Raw genomic sequence first — 21491 nt, forward strand, 5'->3', positions numbered from 1 at the left:
CCAGGAAGCGGCGCGGTTCGGCAGAGGAGCGGCGGGAGGCGGCGGCGGCGGGAGGCGGGCGCGGCGCCCCGCGGTCCCTTCCATGGACGGCGGCGAGGAATTATGAGCCGCGGCCGGCGGCCGGGACTGGCGCTCGCCCGCTGGGGCTTCCCCTGCTGCGCGCCCTGGGGCGCCGGGGCTCCGCTCTCGTACGGCATCCCTCTCGGCCCCCCCGGCAGCCGCTGCCCCCGTCTCCTGACCCCCCGCCGCTCGCTCCGTCCTCCCTCTCCTCGCCGGGTGCTCAGGGTTGGGATAATCTCGCTCGCACCCAAACCACAGCGCTCCCGCGGCTAATCCTGCCCTCTCCCCTCACCCTCCCCACCCCGCCCCCGGCCCTTCCTCTCCTGGAGCTGCCCTCTCCCCTCCCTGCTCCCCCTGCTCGCCCCCCGGGGCCCCCTTCGTCCCCGTCCTCCCGCTGCCGCCGGCGGCCCGGCGGGTGGGTGCGAGGTCGGGGCTGCCGGGCACCCCGCCCCTCCCCGGCGGGGCCGTCATTAGGCTGCCGGTTGATTACAGGGTATTGATTTGTATGTGCTTCTCCCGGCGCCGGCGGCGGCCGCTCCCGCTGGTGCTGCTGGAGTTCGGGCAGCGCTTCCCGTAGCGGCGGCGGCAGCTCCCACCAAACATGTCGGCTCCCGCCGGGCCCCGGAGCGGCCCCGCCGCTCCTCAGCCTCCTCCGGCCCCGCAGCCCGAGATGCCGGACCTCAGCCACCTCACGGAGGAAGAGCGGAAGATCATCCTGGCCGTCATGGACCGCCAGAAGAAGGAAGAGGAGAAGGAGCAATCCGTGCTCAAGTAAGGGCGGGCGCATCCCTTTATCGTCCTCCGGGGCCCACGGCCGCGGAAGTCTCTCCCCCGGCAGGGTCAGGGCGGGAGAGAGGAGTCGGGCGGCTGGGGGAGGGCAGGGGTGCTCAGCGCCGGGCGAGTGTGGGGCACGGCGGGGGCGACCCGCGGGAGCGGGCAGAGACGGGGCAGGGCTCGGCACCTGCCTTGGTCGCGCTCCGCGGGGCGGCTCCGGCTCCGCACGCCCCGGCGCCGGCGGGAACCAGACGCCCAACATGGCCGCACAGGTGCCGTCCTCACCCGGCGTGTGCCATCGGGAGGACGGGGGTGGGTCGGGGCGGCGGTCGGCGCTGCCGGAGGGGGCGGACCGGCAGCATCGGGCCCCGTCCCGGGGGCGCGGCGGGCTCCGCGCTGGCGGCGGCGGCCCTGCCGGGCGGAGCGGCACCGCCGGGGCCTGGGCTCCGGCCGCCTGGCTGGGTGGGTTTGCCTCAGCCGCCATCTTCCCCCGACAACGTGTCTGCCGCCCGCCCCCGCCCCGCTGCTCTTTCCAAGCGTGAGCCCCGGCGCCGGGGGAAGCGGGACGCCCTCCGCCTGCCCGGCGCGGGCATGGGGGCAGCCCCGGCTCCGGCTCCGTCTTCGGCTCCGGCAGCGGCAGCGGCACCGGGAGCGATCCCGCTCAGCACCGGGAGCTGTCCACAGCTACCCGGCCCAGCTCAGCACCGGGAGCTGTCCGCGGCCACCCGGCTGGGCACCGGGAGTGTCCGGGACAGGAGCGCGGGGCCCGGGGAGGTGCGAGCTCTCCCCGTGCGCTGAGCCCCAGCCCTGGGGGTACGCCGGTCTCCTTTGCAGGCGCGGGGGTCCCGCTGCCGTGCACAGCGTGGGTCACGCCCTTCCCCAGTCGGGCTGGCAGACACTGAGTAAAGTCGAGAAAACTATTCTCCCTCCGTGATGGAGTAACCACGCTGACTTCGAATGCCTTAGTAATAAGCAAAGCTGCTGCTGTCGTGGACATGACTTTGATGAGTGTGGTGAAGCTGAAGCATTTTTTTTGTACCAAAATTCGTGTTGTATCTTGGACATGTTAATTGCAGCTGGCCTTTCCCACTCAGCACCTGGAAGCTGTCTTCTGGGCTTTAGTTGCTGACTTTGGAAGTCCGTTTCCAAGATTCATTGCATTATTATTAGCATCATATGAACAACTTCAAATATCATTTGTGTGACAGCTCCTAAGCGTTAAGGAGATCTCCTAAAAACATTTCAAAGTCTGTTTAAAAAGGTTTTTTGTTGGGTGAACATTCTGAAGCGTGTCAGTGTTATGTGAGCACTGGAAATAAAGTGCCATACCTTCTTTTGTCACCACATCTTAGTCTCTTGCTCTACAATTTGTTTGCTATTGGGATGCTTTTATTTTGAGACAATTTAGACTGATTTATTTTATTAAATTCTATGATATAGCAAAATAAATGCAAATGTTTGTCTAAAATTTCTGCACTCTTAAAAATCATTAACAAAGAAGGAAGTGGAAGTTCAGTTGGAAGCTGCAGGAATTCAAGGAATTAAGTTTGCATTTTAAATATATAATAATAGCATTAGAATTTTAAAGAAAGCTCCTGTCAACTTTTGCTGTGGACAGTAATATTTATGATCAAATATAAAGTACAATTTCAGTACAGCACTGGGATCAGCTTGAGTGGTTAAGCCTGCAAATGAAGAATAAACTATTTTCAAGTAATGGCAAGGTAAAACTAACTTAAGAAGTGAAACAGAATTGTTTAAATTTGTAATACTCAGAATCTTGGAAGCAGACAATGGGCAAAAAAAAAGGTCTTCGTCAAATCTAAAGATAAACTTCGGGTGGGGTTTAGTTTCTCATTATGTCTCACTAAAAGGGTCCACTTGAGTTCTGTTTAAGCCGCAAGGGAGAGGGTATGGTGTAGGTTATACATAAAAGATGGCCTAAAGCAACTCTATTAGGAAAATGCTGTTGTCAATGGAATTTGAATAGATGGCCCACAATATTTTAGAGGATAGTGAGAAGTGAGCTGGTGTCAGATGAATAACTCACCAGTTTCATTTTTCTTAAAATGAAGTGTCTCCTTGAACCATCAGGTACATATTTATTCTAAAAATATCTGTGGATTTATCAAGCACAGCCCTCCACCAAAGTCATACCATCATCTTTATGTAGATATTACTGAGTTTAATTCTCTCAAGAGATGTTTTCTTTCTGTCAAAAGAAGAGAAAGAATAAAAAAGAACCCCCCCATGTTTATATGAATGAACCACTGTTATTCCATAGAGATAAATATAGAGCTAAATCCTGCAGTCTTTGTTCAAGTGTAATTCTCCTCGAAGGCAAGCTTCTTTTGAAGTGGAAGGTATTTTTGCCTCAGCAATAAAATTGTGTCATTTCATTCCATGGAGAAATATAGCAGGATAAAAAAAAGATGCTGAAAACAAGAGTTGACATTTAGAGATATTAACACAAGAACTGTTCAAATGTTGAAGAAAGCAGCAAGCATGTATTCCCTCTATTTTTTTTTTTATAATTTATGGTGATTGAGTGTCAGTATGAATGGCTAGTCCCTGGGCTCTACTTCCTTTCTCCATTCTATTTCTATCTTGTGTTTTTCAAATTCTTATGCTGTGCCCACCACTGTGGTATTTGAGCATTTTCCAAAAGAGCATTAAGTGGTGTGACTCACATCTGTAATGTGGACTATTTATTCTTTTCCTTTCACTCCCTGGGGTAAATATGTGTGGATTTAAAATAGATACATAATTTCTCCTTATGCTTGTTTTACTCTTTTTGGGGAAAGGAAATACAAATGTTATTGAGTTGTAATCTGTAGCAACTAATAGTGATCGGGTCAGCATGAATTCTTGCCAGGATCTGATGGAACATGATGGCATGGAAAGCAGAAGCTTTTCAGATTTGCTGTCTCCTTTGGCCTGGTTTGGTCTGTGAAATATGCTGAGCTACAGTTGTGCACTGTGTTCCTGTGGTGGAGCTTCTGCTTTAAAAAGGACGGGTGGAAAACTCTGCTGCTTTGACTGTCTCTCTTCTGGAACTTTTGGGACCCTTGGAGTGCATTTTAAGTGTTATGTCCTAGGAAGGTGTCTTTTTGACAAGGTTATTGAATATATATTTTGCATAATATTTAATATGCATAATGCGTGACAGAGTGAATTTATGTCTGTACTCTGTGTGTAAGTCTTTGCTGTTTTAAGAATATTTACATATTTTCAACCTTTTTCTTTGTGGATGTTTTACTGACTTGGATAGAGCATAGAATTTTTGATGATGACTTTTCCTTTTCATTATGCACATCCTTCCTCTTATAAAATCTGGTTTTGTGTGTGTGAGCTTTTTAATAGATTTTAGACAGCACAATGCCTCCATACAGACTGGTTTGTGTGATCAGTCTTGTGCTTTTTTACTTTTAATTTGTACTTTATTTCTGTATTAAATGTACTGAGAGGATGCATACAGGAAAAAAATTACAGGAGACATTAGAATGCTGCCATTATTTATAAAGACTTCTTTTTCAGCCTGTGTGATGTGCATCTACACTTTGGTACTTGAAATATCATGAGTTTCAAACTCTTTGCTGAGCAGTTCTAAAGATAAAATGCTCTCCTCATAAAGTCAGAATCATAGCTCTGAAAAGATATGTATTTTAGCTTTTCATGGGTATGGACAGTTTGGCCCAGTCGAAGACAAATTTTCCCAAGAGAAATTTTGTTATGAAATCATCCAACTTTTCATAGATTTGCAGAGCATTACAGGTTTACCATGAGGTCCTTATAAAAGATATCTTTTAAAAGTGTGTGTGGATTTGTCAGCTGATTTACCTAAGGGGACAAGAAAGGTGGAAACACAGTGGGATAGCTAGAGGGTGGTGGCTCTCTGTGATCCACCAATGTCAAGTCCAGAGTGAGCTGTAGGAAGGTACAACTGACTGCAGGCTTGTGTGTGCTCAGTTACTGTGGTAGTGATTGTGCAGGCATGGTAAAAATGGGGTAGCTACACTGACTGAAACAAAATCTCTGACAAGCAAACCGTAAGGAAGCTGCGCTGTGTGGGCTCTGTATGACACTGTGAGTGAGATGTGGGGCAGGATGCTCACCTGGGGAAGAGGAAGCAGTTGTGACTGCTGGCCATGAGTCACAGAAGTGTAAATATCAGACTTACAAAGCTGTTGTACTTTTTTATAAATAATTATCCTACTTCGTAAATAATCGACTCTGATTTGCACTATCTTAAAAGCATTGTGTGTTTCGGATTTGGATTTCAGAGCTGAAGAGAAGAAAGAGAGATATGTGGTGATTATTGATTTTGCTTTTGGAAAATGGAGATATGTATAGGAATTCTTAAAGTTTATAGAGTAAGGCAAAAGTATTTGCTTTTGACTAAATAGTAAACTAGGACTCCAGGCAATGTTAGTTAAGTTATGTTTCCATAACTTTGCACTGCATTTTCTCTGAATTTGGAGTGCTGATTAGAACAGTTTGTTGCTACACCACTCATTATTTTGCTCTTGTTTCTGTGCATTATAAAATAAAATGTGGTCAAAGTGACTCTAATAAGTTTATGCAGTATGAAATAAATGATAGTGGAAGTTGCACAGATATACATATAGTTTCCTGCCCTGCCATGTCCTCTTTCCTTCCTCCTGCCTCATTCTGCTCCCTCATAATATTCTTTATCATCTCCCCTTTCTTTTAATAATTTGTACTGCTTTTTGGGCCTCTCTCAAAATTGTCATTATTCCTTGCTCTTCACTCTTATCATATGCTTTGACATTTTATACTGTAGATAATACTTGTCAGTTTGTTAAGGCTTGTACCATTTGCTCTTACAGAAGACTCAGTGTTTACAATTGTTCTCTAAAGAACCTAACACACTTTCAGGCACTGTCTACAAATGATTAAAGTAATACTTCCTCTTAGTGACTAAGCAGAATATATTTGGAGATTATACAGAGTGGCAATTACAATAATTATTTGGCTTGATAATGTTTATGTTGAGTAAAGTTTTAGAAGACTGCAGTAGTGCTGGTGTTCCCACATTCAAGAAGTACTGGTAGGATGGCTTGGGTGTAGAAAGGCTTGACATCATATGGGGCTGAGAAATCATAAAACAGATACAGGATTTAGTTAACAAAGAACGCCCAAAAAAGACATTCAACACATGACAGGATGTGCTTTTTGTAATCTTGTCAAATAAATACCTTTCTGCACTTAGTTGGAAAAGAAAAGAGAAGAAAACATTTAATTTTACATCTAAAGGATGAGTGGAGATCATAATTTTAAGGTGCTGGGACTGTATCCTAGAAAGCAGTGACTGAAATGCAGTGGTCTCTGGAGATGAGGTTAGGGGACTGAATGGTCCATTCTGGGTTTTGTCTGCATGCATCTCTGAGCTGGGTAACATCTAAATAACTGAGAATGTCAAATAATTGATTTTTCCATTGAACCAGTGGCTAATTAGTGTATATATTGTAAGTGTCAAAATACACAGAAGTGATAGGTTACTGCAGAACTGGTGTAAAATGTGTTTTTACCCTGCCAGTGAAGTTTTAAAATACTTGCAACACATTCAAGGTTTCATAATAGGGAGGAAGAAGTAAAATAATAGCTTGAACTTGGAATTTTAGTCCAGTGGAATGGGATTTTCTTTAGCTTAATGCCACCTTTCACCCTTTTGCTTTAGTGGCTTTCTTCAAGTTACGTTGTCATATTTACAGTCAGTCAGAATGCTAGGGCAGTTTCTAAGACCATTAGGCCAGCCTTTTCCAAGAAGAATTATTTTAGTGTGATCTTTCCTTTTCCCCCAACATCTTCACCGATGATGCTTTTTTGACAGAGACTTGGGGAGATAAAACCCCAAGAAACACAAAAAGTGATGACTTCTGATCTCATCTATACCTGTTTTACTGCAAGAGATGTTATACATTGAGCTTTGAGGTGGGGATGATTTTTTAAGTTAAGTTTAGATCACATGGGCTGTTTTAATCACGTCTTACTATATCAAGGTTAATAGCTACAATTTACCATAGACAACCTAATCTCTCTAAGAGTGGGCAAGTCTTTCTTTTAATTTAAACTCGCCAGCAGGAAGAATGTCTTGAAGTACTAATTGTCTAAAAAGGGCATTCAAAAGCAGTCATTGTCCAGACAAAGTTATTAGTGTTATAAACCTGAAGTTCATATTGACCAATATTGTTTTCAATGCTTACTGAGCTTAGATCTCTTTTGCAGGACTTCATGGTGTAACAGGAGGAACTGTTGCATCCTTGAAGTAACTTTCTGTTGAGGGTATGTTATAGTTTATCAATAAAAACAGTTTGCACCAAATCTGGTAGTGCATTTGTAAACCCCAGTAACTTCATCTCAGGAGTTATTATACTTCTGGTGATACAGTAACATTGAAAAATCAGTGCTGTGCTGAAGAGCTGCTTCTGCAAGATATCATGTGGTGACTCTGTCCTCGTGTAGTTTCTCCAAGCTATGGTCTTGAATCTGCAAAGGGGTCAGTAAGGATTGAGACTATAAGAGTTAATATAACAATAAGATTGTACAGGGGAATAGCAGTGCATTTGAGAAGCAAATACATGTAATTTTTGAAGAGTAAGTGTTCAAAGCAATTTCTGCTGTTTTCTGTTATTGAAGGTGGAAGGCAGTTCTTTTATAGGCCTGAATTTAAGTATCAGCTGTCATCATATTACATGCTTGCAGAGTGGTCTCAGTTGCATTTTGATAAAGAAATCAAATTCATGCATTTTGATAGGGGAAAAGTAATAGTCATAATAATTAACTTCATGTATCTATATCTTTTGGAGGTTTTAAGTTTTGATGTGAGGCCTGAGGCCATAAAGAATATCTTTGATTTAGACTTTAAAATCTTTTATTAAAAATTTGGTGAGATATCCTGTCTGTTCTAGAAGGAATTAGCAAGAGTTGAACTTGTGTTTCGAACAAGTCTGAGTGCTTCTATTTAGAAAATTCTTAAGAAAATCTTTAAATAACACATGAAACCTATTTTCTTTGTTTACTGTCTCTATGGGGTTGGTTCTTCCTTCTTAAATCTTATATGAGGTTGTTTAAATACTTCCTGATGACCTATTCTTTATTTGACATTAATATTTTTAAGGTGAAGCGTTTCTTATAGCAAATATAATATTGCATTTGTACACAGAATATTTAACAGGTCATAGCATTGCTAGGTATTCGATATAATGTGGCATTTTGGTTCTGTGTATTTTTGAGGGCAGACTTTCTTTAGAATGTGTACTATCTTAAGCATATGAAGAACATAAAATGCTTTCACCTTTGAATAAAATTGTGAGTTAGAAGCAGTCAACCTATTTTGGAAAATGTTTTACAACCATCTTTCATATAACTTTTCAGAAATGAGTACTCCAGTGTGTTAGCAAGAAATCTTTTTCCATATAGTGTTTATCTAACTCTTGGTTTATACATTTTTCTGATTACAGAAAGGATGAGTGAGAAGCAATGCTTTTAAAGCTGTTTAAAACCCAGAGAACACATAGAATAATAGAAAACATTGCTGGTTGGGACTTCAACAGGTCTTGCAATTCATCCTTTGCCTCAAGGCATGACCGACTCTTAAGATAGCAGTTCCTGACACTTACTTGTCTAAACTAGTGATTTGCAATTGTGAGACCCCACCTAACCAGTGAAGTAAGTAGCGTTCATGGCCAAGGCAAGGGCACATAGCAGATGATGCGCTGAATTCAAGACACTCATCTCTGCAAGAGCTGTGTTGCCTGTGTAGCAGAAGGTGAAGAGTGGGCCAAGCAGATCTTAGGGTAAAGCTCTCATATACAGTATGAAATTTTACATTTTTTCAAATGATAGGTTACTACTGAAAGGTATGAGAATAATGACTCCACTACTGACTCAGTCAGGGATGGAGATTTCTTGAATTCCCTGGATAATTTGTCTCAGTTACTCAAAGTCCTTATCCTTACCCCTGTAATTTTCCCCTTACTGTTAAACCCAAATCTCTTTCCTGCCATTTGCTAGTTGCTCTGTCCCCAATGGAAATGCAATACAGTCTGTTATTTTTCTGTATGCAGCAACCTTTTCTGTATTTCACAAATGTGATCATAGCTCCTCCTGTATATTCTCATCATTCCTTTCTGTAAACTCAACAGGTTATATTTTTTGACTGATTTTTTTGAAACACAGTGTCCAAACCCAGACACATATTCCAAACAGAAGTGTATGGGGAGAGCATGGGGATAATAAAACTGTGTCTTGCACAGAACCCTTTCCTTGTAAAGACAGTGTCACGTGTTTGGGGTTTTTGTTGTGATATAGCACTTACGGATTCATGGTCAGCTTGTGATCTACTACCCCTTCACCATGCTTTTCTGCAGAAGTCTTGTTGGATCGGTCATTCCTCATATTGTATTTTGAATTTGATTACCTCAGCTATGCACAGTGTTTGTCTTTAGTGCCACTGAGTTGTATCCTGTCTGTATGAGATGCCTCCTTATGAATTTTGCATTTGAGTACTTAAATAAAATGCACAACAGCCCTTGGAGCAAGAATGAGGACTTGCCTCTAGATAGGGAGTATCCTAATCACAGAGGTATTTAGGCTTTCTCTTGCCCGTCCATACATTTGAATTCCTGACTGCACAATTTTATGCCTTCATTGTTAGGATGCAGAATAAACTTTTCCAGTGTTGCCCATAACTTGTTCATTTGGGAAGAGAGAGCTGTGTTCAAATCTCTTCCTGATAAAGGAGGTCTTTCACCAACGTGAAAATACATGGCTGCTCTGTTATTGTAAGGGAAACAGTTGCATCCGCTGCCATATTTATTCAGTAGATACAAGGTGTTGGTTGATTTACAAAAAATTTGACAAAAATGTGAGGTCCCAAGAATACGTAATTACTAGGGGTTCAATGAAAATAAGAAGATGGGTAATGGAAGGGATTGTCTCCTGACTGGAAAAGTTGACTCACACCATTCTACATACCAAGGAGTTCTTCTAAGGGAGAACCAACATTGGCATCAAAATAAATCCATCCTGAGGTGTGAGTCCTCACGAAATCAGTCTTCTTTAAGTTCAGAAACCCGCAGTTTGGTTAATGAAAATCATTGCCTCAGTTTTGGTATCTTTTTCCCATGCTACATCATTTAGAGCTTAAATTATGCTATTTGACCCCAGAAATTCTTTGGGATTCTTCTGACAAGATCTGAATACCTACAGAAGAAGACATCCATGTCTGAAATCGCTTATATTCAATTTGAAGCAAATGGAAATAAAGAGGTGCCTTTAGGATGTGATCCATCTCATCTTAAATTAGACATTTCAAATAGGCCAGATGAATTGCAGAGCCAATTTCTGGCTGTGGACTTAAAAAGAAGATAGAGCGAATATGTCAGATGTAGAGGTCTATCTCACAGACTTCTGGAAGTAGGTAAGTTGAGTCTGCCCTGCAGAATTCTGCCTTTGAGAGTAACTCTTTACTCTTCAGTCTTATAAGAATGCCATGGACATTTTCCCTGCTGGCACTGACATTTATGGTTCCCTAGAAGCTGTTTGTCAATCTGCATATTTTGCTTATATTTCTATCAATTATTAATTAGGGTATGCTCATTTATCTATAACTTTACTATTTGAGACTCACTGCTGGGAACCTGAGTATGCTTCCCTTCTAGACTGTGGTTATTCTTAGGATTTGGTATGTTTTTTATACTGAATTCAGAAAGCCTTTGAAGAATGAGATCTAAAGGAAGACCTTGGAATACAAAATCTTTCCAGCATGTGGGATTAAGCATGCCCATCATCAAAAGAACATTGCAAAGAAAACCTTCCTATGCCATTCACCAATAAGAATGGTTAACAGATATTTTAAGGTAGAATCTCATAGATGAAGCTAGTCAGATTGCTACACGGGAAGTTACAAAAAGGGTTTGTCTACTACTTGTAGGCTTAAAACAATGTAACATTTAAGACCCAAAGAAAGCTCTATAAACTCAGTTTGAGAGTTTCTTTCCTTAACTCACACACCATCTCTCTTTTACTATGTGTTGTTTTAATGGTATTTGTTTAGGTACTGTGTATTTACAAGTTGATATGTCACTTTTGATGGTAGTCTGTTAAAAACATACTGTTGTCTTGCTATGCCTTCTGAATTCAGCATTTTCTTGCTTTAAAAGTCTGGATAAACAGGTATCTATGGAATATGCTGTATGGTATTGAAATCAAATATATTTTTGCTGAATCAGACCCTAAGACAGTTTGGGAGCATGGGTTTTGATTCAGCATGCTTTCCTTAATTTGGCTAGTCATTGTGATTATGATTCATTTCATTCTGTGTAACCGACTGCTGCACAGTGAGTGACAGCTAAACCATGTATTATCTAACAGCTAGAAAAATAGCATCACTGTTACGTTATAAGGCTGAGGATTATGCTTTTGTCAAACGTGTTTTCTACTAAAGTTAAAATGCTTCAGGAAAATCTTGCTTTTTTTCAAACTACTTCTAATGTTACAGTAATGAAGTGATGAAATAACCACAGTAAACACTATGAACTGTTTAAAATTAAGAACTCAATTTTATTTTATGGATAGAATGAAGCAGCTTGTTCTGGTTTTTATTAATGTGTTGGCTTTTTGGATTGGTAGTAAGATTATGCCTGTTGATACTTTGATGATAGTCGGATTTACATATAAATAGTAAGCTAAGGAGGAGCTAACTTTAAGTGAATGGTAAATATTTCTCAAGTGTTGGTACTACTTCCATGCTAATACATATCACATCGGAAGATATTTCAAGTGAAGCAGTAATTTTAATTATTTTGTAAAACTTTGCCAAAGATTCCACCAGTTTTTAAAGTTAAGCAAAATCCCAGTATGACTGAAAGAAAACTGTATTTTTACATAGTATCCCTATTTCTTTAAAAAAAGGGTATCTTCCAATTATTAAAAATATATATCAAAAAATCCATATGTATTTTTTTTCTGCCCTCTTTATGGTTCATCTGTAAAATTGCAGTAGAGGGTGCTCTGAAGGCACTAGGCCAAGAAAAGGTGCTTTCAGGTTAGAGTACAGAGAAAGCACTTGTTATTTGAAAGCCTTGAATTCTTCTGTCTGCTTGATATCTGAAAATGCAGGTGGCCAAAGCTGAATGGAATTTAATGGGCTATAGCTGAGCACTAATGTACATTTACGTATTTTGAATTTATTTAGACGTGATTGGAAGATAAATGTTTTTAGCTGCTATGTAGAGTTTACATGAACATGTCTTCTGCAGAATTTGCAGAGTATTCTTGTCTAAAATTTGATCTGAGTTGTATATTCCTGAGCTTTCTATAACATATTCTCATGTATAGAAGAAAGCTTTATTTGGAGAAAGACAAAATAAACATTTAGTTACATTTTTAACTTTTAGTATGAAAGGTCGTATTTGTTCTGCACAAACAAGAGTGATAAAATTTATAGAATTAGTTCATGATAACACTGTGTCCTAATGTAATGTCTCAGATATAAATAACTATTTCTTAACTCAGTAAGACCAGTTACTTACAAGTAAGAAGTTTGTTTATTAAAAGGAATACGAGTTAAAATAGTGCCTTTGCTTAGATTTATGATTTTGGCTAATAAAATGTTAGTGGTCAAAACCATTCACTGAATCTGGAGTTTCACTAGGAAACTAAGTCATAGTTCCATAGGCAATGATCACGTGGTCATTATAATAAGTAAAAGCACTGATGTATGTTTTTTCTTGTTATTATTGAAATAATTAAATGATATATTCCTAATTTTGTTCTTAGGTTAAATAAGAAAGAGCAGTTTAGAATTGGTAACATGTTTTGTCACTCTTCATAGCCACAAGGATTTTCTTTGATAAGGGCTTAGGAGTGTTCTATTATAGTAATCCACAAAAAATTTGTATTTCAAAGGGAGTGCTGGTCCTAACATGAATAAGACTAAGCATGATGACCTATTTTAAAACATCTCTTGCCTCCCATTGGGACTGCTGGATTTTGAGCAAAGCTGCCCATAAGAAAGATGTTGGTTTGTGTTAAAAGAGGGAAATTGCCATTAAATATCTTCTATTTGGACATAAGTATCTTTTATTCAGTATTTATAAAGTTGATGAATGGTATTAAGATGTGGAAGGAGGTTTATACCAGAGCTCTACTGTGTCTTTCTATTGCTCAATATGTTTGGACATCATTAGTATCTTTTTTAGGGACTGTTTGAACATCTGCATAATAGTTTTTGTAATTACATCACAGAAATGTATTCTACCCTTAGTTTCAGTTTAATAAAGTTATTCTTCAAAAATTTTCTCAGTGTGTGAAACAAAGGAAGGAAAGGAGTTATTGAACTGATGCCCACCAACCCAACTATTCTTTGCCTTTTAATTCACAATTAAGTTCATATTTCCATAATAAATGGAACTTATATGGAAGCATGTAACTTACTAGATTAGCAACTAAAAATGATATCACTTCTTCTTCGGTGTGAAGTAAGTGTTCGTACCGCATTTATGTGTCCAGATGTTGGGGTGAAGCTGCAGGGGTGGCAGAAGACACCAAGACCTGCCCTCATGTCAGAGAAAATTGGTTTCAGCCAGCTTCAAAATGGATCTACCACTGCCAAAGCTGTCCATTGTGACACTGCTGGCATCTCTGTGGATAATGTGTAAGAGAAGATAAAAAATCCTGTGCAGCAACTGTGAGAGAGAGCAGTGAGAAAAATATGGGAGAAACAGCCCTGAAGACACCAAGGTCAGTGAGGAAGGAGGGGCAGGAAGTGCTTCCAGGCACCAGAGCAGAGATTGCCCTGCAGCCCATGGTGAAGACTGTGGTGAGGCAGCTGTGCCCTCATGCCAGGGCAGGTGGATGTACCCTGAATGAACTTGGGACCTCATGGAGAGCCCGCACTGGAGAAGGCTCCTGGCAGGTACTGCAGCCCTTGGAGAGAGGAACCCACATTGAAGTTGGTTTTCTGGCAGGCCTTCTGATTCCACAGGGACCCCGTGCTGGAGCAGGTTGTTCCTGAAGGACTGCACGCTGTGGAAGGGACCTGGAGCAGTTCTTGAGGAACTGTAGGCTGTGGGAAGGACCATGTTGGAGCAGTTCAGTAAGGACTGTATCCCATGGGAAGGACCCCACATTGGAGCAGGGGACAAGTATGAGAAGAAAGGAGTCGCAGTGATGAAGAGCTCTCAACTGACCACAATGTCCCTGCCCCCTCCACCTGCACTGCTCCAAGTGTGGAGGTAGAAGGTTCATAAGTGAAGCTGAGCCTGGAAAGAAGGAAGGGGCAGGGGGGAAAAGTGTTTCTAGATTTTTTTTTCACTGTCCTACCCAGTTATTAAGTGGCAATAATTTGAATTAATCTTCCAAAATTGGAGTCTGTTTTGCCTGTGATGGTAACTGGTGAGTGATCTCTCTGTCCTTATCTTGACCTATGAGCTTTTCCATCATATTCTCTGCCCTGTCCTGTGGAGGAAGGGGAATGAAAGAGTGGCTTGGTGGGTGTCTGGCAGCCAGCCAAGGTAAATCCACCAAAATATTTATTTAGCAAATATATTTGCAAAGCTTAACTTGAGCTTAGAAACACTACTCTTCCTGGGTCCCTGTGGAATCAATACAGTAAGAAAAAGAGAGGCTTCTCCAGAAAACAGATCTGAGAGGCTAAATTGAGCTCCAGAGCCCCAGGCAGTTCCATGCTGTCAGTGCAGCACCTGCAGCTCCATTGCCAGCCCAGCTGCTCCATCCTGCCTCCATGACACCATCTTGGCCCTGGTGCAAGTGTCTGTTGAACTGTCTAGGGAAACTGTTTCAGGGAGGTTATGCTAATGAAAAAATATTTTCCCCCATCATCACTTTGACAAAGCATCTTTTTAAGCTATAGAAGGGAACTCATCTGATTTACTGTACAGTCCTACAAATGCTGAGCTAGCACAGCTGAGGGGCTGAGAGAGATTAGCTACAGTACTTTTGGACTCTCTGAGAGAAATGGAATTATTTCACCATTATTTCCACAGTCTGCAAAGACTGGTTGTGTTGCAATCATTGAGAAAACCAGCAGTCAAATATGTACAAACTAATTTCTGATTTTGAAGTTGCTGTTTAAGGTCTGTGAATCAATGCCACCAAAATTAATGTTCAGAGCCTTTTTGGTGAAGAAAACAAAGAAAATGCTCATAAAATTTTTCTGCTGAATAACTGGAGTTGGAAAGCCATTACTGGTGTTACTTTAGATAGAACTAGATTGTGTGTCTCCGTATCAGGCAGCAGGTTTTCTTCTTTAATATTTTTAAAACTCTGATTTTCAGAAATAAGTTAGTTCAGCTCATAGGAGGAAGAAAAAAAGGAGAAATTAAATACCTCAGATGACACTGGTTAAGTGAGTGGGCTCTGTAAAGCTGTGTTGTTTCATTTTCCAGTGTGATCTGGAACATACATAATGAAAGATGTGTAGCGAAGGCCCTAGTTGTAATTGCTGTACACACAGGCACTTGTATTTTCACAGGTGACTGGACAGTCTTTTTGTTGTGCAAAATAATGGGAAAGCTGCTTCACCCCTAGTATTTCAGATTTTATATGGGAAGATCTTCTGATTATTCAAATTGTGTGATGGCTTTGGCTCTAAGTTTGTTTGCAATTTACTTGAAATATAGGCTACATCAGTATTTTAAAAAAGAGGACACATAAATAGTTTTGTTCTAATTTAATCTGTTACTAAAACATAATTTTAAATAACGATCTTGTAGATGAAAAAAATTATGATTGACTTTCAGTATGCTAGGGTCATGAATTAATTAACTGCTGAACATTTGTAAGATTACATAGAGAAATACAAAGTCTGAACTTATCGATGCTACTGTCTATGCCAACACATAAGAAAAAGGCAGACCTTGCATCAAAGCATTTAGTTTTTTTACAATTGCAATAAAAGTAATTGATTCTGCTAAGTTACAGACTTGCAGACTTACTTGTGCATCTGATATGTAGCCTCATTGACTTAATTGAATTAAAAAAAAAGACTGAGAAATGTAGCAATTAAAAATATTGCCATGCTAGTAGCAATTTTCTGAATGCCTACCTAGCAATCTTATTTTTAAGCAATGCTATATTTAGAGGGACATTTCATTCTTTCAGAAGAGAAATGAATCTGTCAGGACAAGGACTATTATGTAGGAATATTAAATATTCACATATTTTGTACTACTTGGTTGCTAATATTAGCCCAGTATTCATTAGGGCCTACATTCTACTATTGGTTAGAATTTTTTTTCTCTTGGATTGCTATAACTGTCATCTTTAATCTGCATTACATTGAAAAATAAAACAGCTGTCCCCTTTCTTATGTCTCCCCTCTAGAATGCTGGTAAAAATTACTACAAATGCAATATTTTGACATACTAATATGTGTAGTATCCCCACATGACTGTGATGGTCCTCCTTTCATAGTCAAAGCCCACTCTTCTGGAAAGATTTGCTACTGCCACATCTGAATAAATTATACATTTAAAAAATGTCATATTCATTCAGAAGCCAGTAATTTTATTACAACTTCGTTTTGAACATTTTTCCTATCAGTGTCAGACACACATTTCTGGAGGGTATAGTGACCTTTTGCTTTTTCACAGGTTAATATTCAGACTGTTTCAGTGGCTGGTTAAAAATTTCCAGTGCCTGACTGGGTTACGGTGACTCTATTACTGTTTTTTACTGCTGCCTAGAACACCTGTGTTAGTATAAAATGAAATACCGAAAGGTCTTTCCTCCTAATGTTATATGTAAAGAAGGAGCACTTATATTAGATGTTTCTTTCTCTAGAAAATGAGGATAGAACTTCTATAGAGATCTACCTGAGATGATAATGGAATTATTCTGAAGAAAGAAAGATACTGTGAAAGACATGTTCATGTTAAACAAGAATTTTTTTCCACGCAAGAAGTTATATATTTCTTCCAGTGCTCCAAAGAAGTTTTAAATTAAGCAAATTCTAGTTTAATGTTTTTATTTTCCTTTCATTTAGATTATACAAGATAGGATTTTCCAATTTTTGTCATTTTATATCTACTTTATGTACAAAAGTGTTCTGGGAGATGACCATTCAAGTCTGTCAGTTCTTTATATTTTAATACAGACTAATTTGAAGTAGTTCACTTCCCCCAACTCATTTTTATGGATGGAGCTTGTAAGAAAATATTTGGGTTAGACCCTATCACTGGCAAATAAAACACTTAATGCTGTCTTGTTTTGCTTTCTTGAAAATTTTGTTACCAAAATGAAATAATAGAGCCAAATTATGGTTTAACTTACATTCTTTTATTCTGTTATAAGTTTAGTAATGTCATTAGATCACTTCTGATTTAATCTTATTGTGAAAGAAAAGAAATTATGCCCATCATTCCTCATCATTTATGTCAAAACCTGTAAGGGCCATGTGGGAGTGAGAGACTGCAGACAACCTTGCTCCAGCCCTGTAGAATTTAAGCCATGAATTTGTACTTCCTGAACTGTCTTTGCTGCCTCCAGAAGAGTGGAGAGAAGAGCAACCTGAAGTGAGGCATAGTGCCCATCCTGGTGAAATGTTGAAACAAATAAAAACACAGTCTGTCACATTGGAATTGTATTCTTTGGTCTTGGAAGATTTTTTCCCTTCTCACTTGATAAAAAGGACCCTTATTTTTTTGTCTTAATCACTGTGCAGGCTTCCAAGTTTCCTGTTAGCAGTAAATCAGCATTTACTGTTACCACTGCTTGAGCAGGAGGTGCATGCAGTGAAAGCATGGATTGTAGATTGGTTCATAGTATTTTGCTGATGTCTCTATTTTTCTTACACAGTAAGGTGTTTTCTGGTAATTTCTTTAAAAATTGATAATATTTTCCCTTCTAAGAAGTGGATAAACACCGTAATATCTAGTGTTCCACTAGATGTAAGTAAATAAATAAATAAATAAAATATGTGAAATAAATGAAGAAAATAACACCTTGCCCAGAAATGCCCTAGCAAGAGAGTAAAATGACAGCTATCCATTTAAATTAATCTATTGAAATTAATTCAGCTATTCACTGTACATGAAAAAGTGAAGAAGTTAGCAAGCCTTGTAGTATCAGCACTTAATGGTTTTCACTGTTGCTTCTAGAGTAGGTTCCTTTTATTTTTAAAACTTAATTACTTCATTAACCTCATACATCTTTGACTACTCTGCTATCTCTGGATATTTTTGTGTAACATCAGTTTGTGCAATACACACAGTATAAAGGTTCACATTTTAATAAACTGAAATTAGTGTATGTTTCACAAACATGATAAAGCTTTGGGTTAAAGTTCAAGAATAATCACATGTGTAGCAAGTATTCTGCTTACAGCAATAAAAAGTGAAGGAGTTGAAGGAAATTGCAAATTGATATCTTCACTTATCAGCTTTTATGTAGATACAGCTTTAGGTTTTTGTTTGTTTACAGTAGTTAAAGGGGGGACAGTAGGGCTTTCAGCGGTTCTTGCTCTCTCTCTTTACAGACAGTTAACTCACCTTTAAGAGCATGCACACTATTTGAGTTACATGAATCAATTTTTATACAAATGTTTCTGGAAATAAAAAATATTTGAAGATATTTCTGATTTAAAGCTAAAAGAAAGCTATTTCAATAATAAAGTGCAAAGTAGAAGTTATGAATGCACTTGGCTATTACTAAAAATCTGAAATAGCCTCTGTATGTGTGTATGTATGATTTTAATTAAAAAATACAACTATTTTTGAAAAAACAAACAACAGCTACTCAATATCCTTTGGGGTCTCATTAAGAAAATCTTTCTGATCCAAAGTTTTTTACTGTGCTACAATATAAAACTCCTTCACACTATTTTATCTGTAGTAGACCATATGTAAATGTAGCTGTCGTATTGCCTAGAATGATCTTTGTCCCTGTATCTTTCTTCTAGCTCTTTTTGGTGGCAAATCCCTATATTTCTGTTGCTAAATTAATGGGTGTTAACAAAATTAACTCCTGTCCTGATGAATTCATCCAGTTCGGTCAAGTAAGAATCAAAGTAAAGAAATTTGAAAAGGGCATATCTGATTAATGTTATTTCTAAGAGCTGGCATCTGATAGTTGAAGCTTTTTTTTGTGCTGTCAGCTGCACCATTTCCAGCTGAAGTACTGTTTTTAATTTGCTGTTGACAGACAGCTGTGCCAGTCAAAATGAGCGAGCCTGGTTCCTATCAGTTTCTGTTCATTTGCTTACTCACTTCCTTGCTTTGCTACAACCTACTTGTGCTTTCTCAATCTGTCAGATACACTTAAAGGAAGTTGCAATCTACATTTCCACCCTAGTTTTGTTTCCCTATGTTTTGTTATTTTAATAATCTGTTTTATCCAGTTTTAATTAGAGCAGATTGGTCTACATTCTTTGGAGGATGGATAGATTGAGTCAAGGTGCTTGTAAGAATGACACCAAAATTCTGAATGTACAGTGAAATCACCCAACCCTGTTTCTGCTTGTACTGAAGAGAAATGCAAAGCTTTTTTCAGGACTGCTACTTTTCATCTCCAGCAGCTATGTGGGCGTTTCCTGGGCAGAGGTGGAGAGGGAATTGACCTTAACATTTGTAAGCAAGTTTTGGAATAGTCTGCACTCTCACAAAGAAGGAAGTGATTAGAAACAAGAACAAATCTGACTTAGATTATCCTTTTGCACTCCCAAAATACGTTTTTACTGCCTTGAACAAATGTTGCCCCTGAAGCAGCACAAGTAGGTTTTGTTCCTTTCTCTGGGATTTTGGTAAAAATAGAGCAAAAGCACATCATCCACGAGACTCGTATCGTAGTGTGCTCATCTTTGTCTCTCTCTTTCTGCTTCTTTTATTTTCTGTCCTTGAGAAAGGATGTTATTATTGCAAAAGTTTTCACTGGGAAGTCTAGTAGTTGAATATCAATAAAGTTGCAAAACTTGTGTTTCAGATAGAACACTATTCTCAGTACTGAGAATCCAAGAGCTTCTCAGAACACATTCCCAGTATCTCCAGCATGGTACATGTTCTGTGTTCTCTGGATTCAAGTATGCAACTCAACTTTGAGGTAGTACTCCATAATAGCACAAAATTCAAGTGTATACTAAGTCTCTCCAGGTTTCCTGTGTCTTGGTTCCCACAAAAAGGAAGCATCTGTGTGAGAGTTATGGTATACTATAAAAAATAGCTGATCACAGAGGTCAGGATATCTGAGTCCTGATGCATGACAAAAGATTTGTTTAGGTTTACCCTCAGTCCCCTCCTAAATTCCATTACCTGCAGTGTGCATGGCATGGTAGTACCTACTACCCATGCAATATAGCAGTATCTATTGCAGCAAAACCTGTAGCTTGCCCTACAGCCATGTTTTTAATTGTAGGATGTGGTGAGGTGGGTTCTCCCAGGTTATTCTTGTTTCTTGTTGAACAGGGAGGTTGCTGAATTTTATACAAACTATTTTTTCTCATATTTTTTAGGAAAAGTTTAAGTACTTTAATTAGAAAATGATTAAAGCATGAAAAAGAGTGACATTGTCCTGATTTGAAAACAGAAAGTATCCTCCTGGATACTTAAGGTTTTAAAAACACTATTTTGCCATCAGTACAACTGCGTTGCCAGGAGAAATGAGGAATCCAGTATGACCCCATGACTGTGCACTTGATAATCATTTTACTCTTAATAATCTAATCCATCCATTGTAATGAAGCAATTAACTTGCTGTGCCCCTAGCTGTAATCTAAGTGCGAATAATGACATTTATTCTTGTTTCAGCAGTTTTGCTGTTGAATACTGTGAGGTGGGGTTTATTTGACCTGTCCTTTCAGGCCTTGTACATAACAGGAAAAAAATGTTTTTATATGTCAGAAAATCTGTTGCAAGGACATTTATGATACATGAATTTAGCTTGCTGTCATAAATTTCCTTGCTTCAGAAATAAAGGTAGTATAACATTGGAGGAAATAAAATGGAAAAAAAAAAAAGAAAAAAAGGGCAAGGAAAGGAGAAACCACAGCTGCTATTAGTTCCTCAGGTTTCATTTGAAGTGATCAAAGAAGTGATCTGTGACAAAATATTACTCATTCCTGATCTCATCAGTGAGCCTCAGAAGCTTCCGTGTATTTTCCGATTTCTTTTATGGTCTAACACTTAATTTCAATAGATACTATTTTTCTAAGTGTCTCTGGTTAAAATAGGAACAAAAATTCCTTGTATACTTTTTAAATGGGATAAACACAAGATTTTATTTGATGCATAGTATTTAAGGATAAAGTATGTGAGTATGTCCATTTTGACTGCACAAGAATTTGGTAGCACTTGTTTTCTTTCTTATATTATTATTTTTTTTCCTCTGCAGTGCTTATTTCTTGTAAGATTTTTATGATACAAGCAGGTTTTGTCTAGAGCAACTGTTACTCCACTCCTACAATGACAAGGAATGGCATTCAGCATCAGATATGGCATTTGGGAAATGTGAGGAGAAGGAAGGCAGGAGGAAGAGTGTTTGGGTTTTGTTCAGTGCAACCACTGAAAGGCAGTTCCAAGTAAAAGTGACATTAGGAAGTTTTTGAGAGAGAAAGCACCTTTCTTTTGTGCAGAGTTTTCAAGGTTTTATTTATTTTCAAATTCTACCAACAGATTTTT

The 21491-nt window shown here is 39.5% G+C and overlaps 1 protein-coding gene across 35 annotated transcripts in view; it reads left to right on the forward strand.

Moving 5' to 3' along the window:
* Positions 1 to 448: 448 nt before the first annotated feature.
* The window catches only part of RIMS2 (regulating synaptic membrane exocytosis 2), a 467470-nt gene continuing 446427 nt past the window's right edge, over positions 449 to 21491 (forward strand). For 28 of the 35 annotated variants that reach the window (XM_032131090.1, XM_032131097.1, XM_032131106.1 and 25 more), the window contains exon 1: positions 449 to 831. In XM_032131090.1, the coding sequence (XP_031986981.1) occupies positions 662 to 831 (170 nt within the window). In that variant the 5' untranslated portion in view covers positions 449 to 661. The remainder of the gene's footprint in view (positions 832 to 21491) is intronic. The other 7 variants (XM_032131134.1, XM_032130949.1, XM_032130976.1 and 4 more) reach the window with 7 other exon arrangements.

The sequence above is a fragment of the Corvus moneduloides genome, chromosome 1 (genome assembly GCF_009650955.1).
Source record: "Corvus moneduloides isolate bCorMon1 chromosome 1, bCorMon1.pri, whole genome shotgun sequence".
Taxonomy (NCBI): domain Eukaryota; kingdom Metazoa; phylum Chordata; class Aves; order Passeriformes; family Corvidae; genus Corvus; species Corvus moneduloides.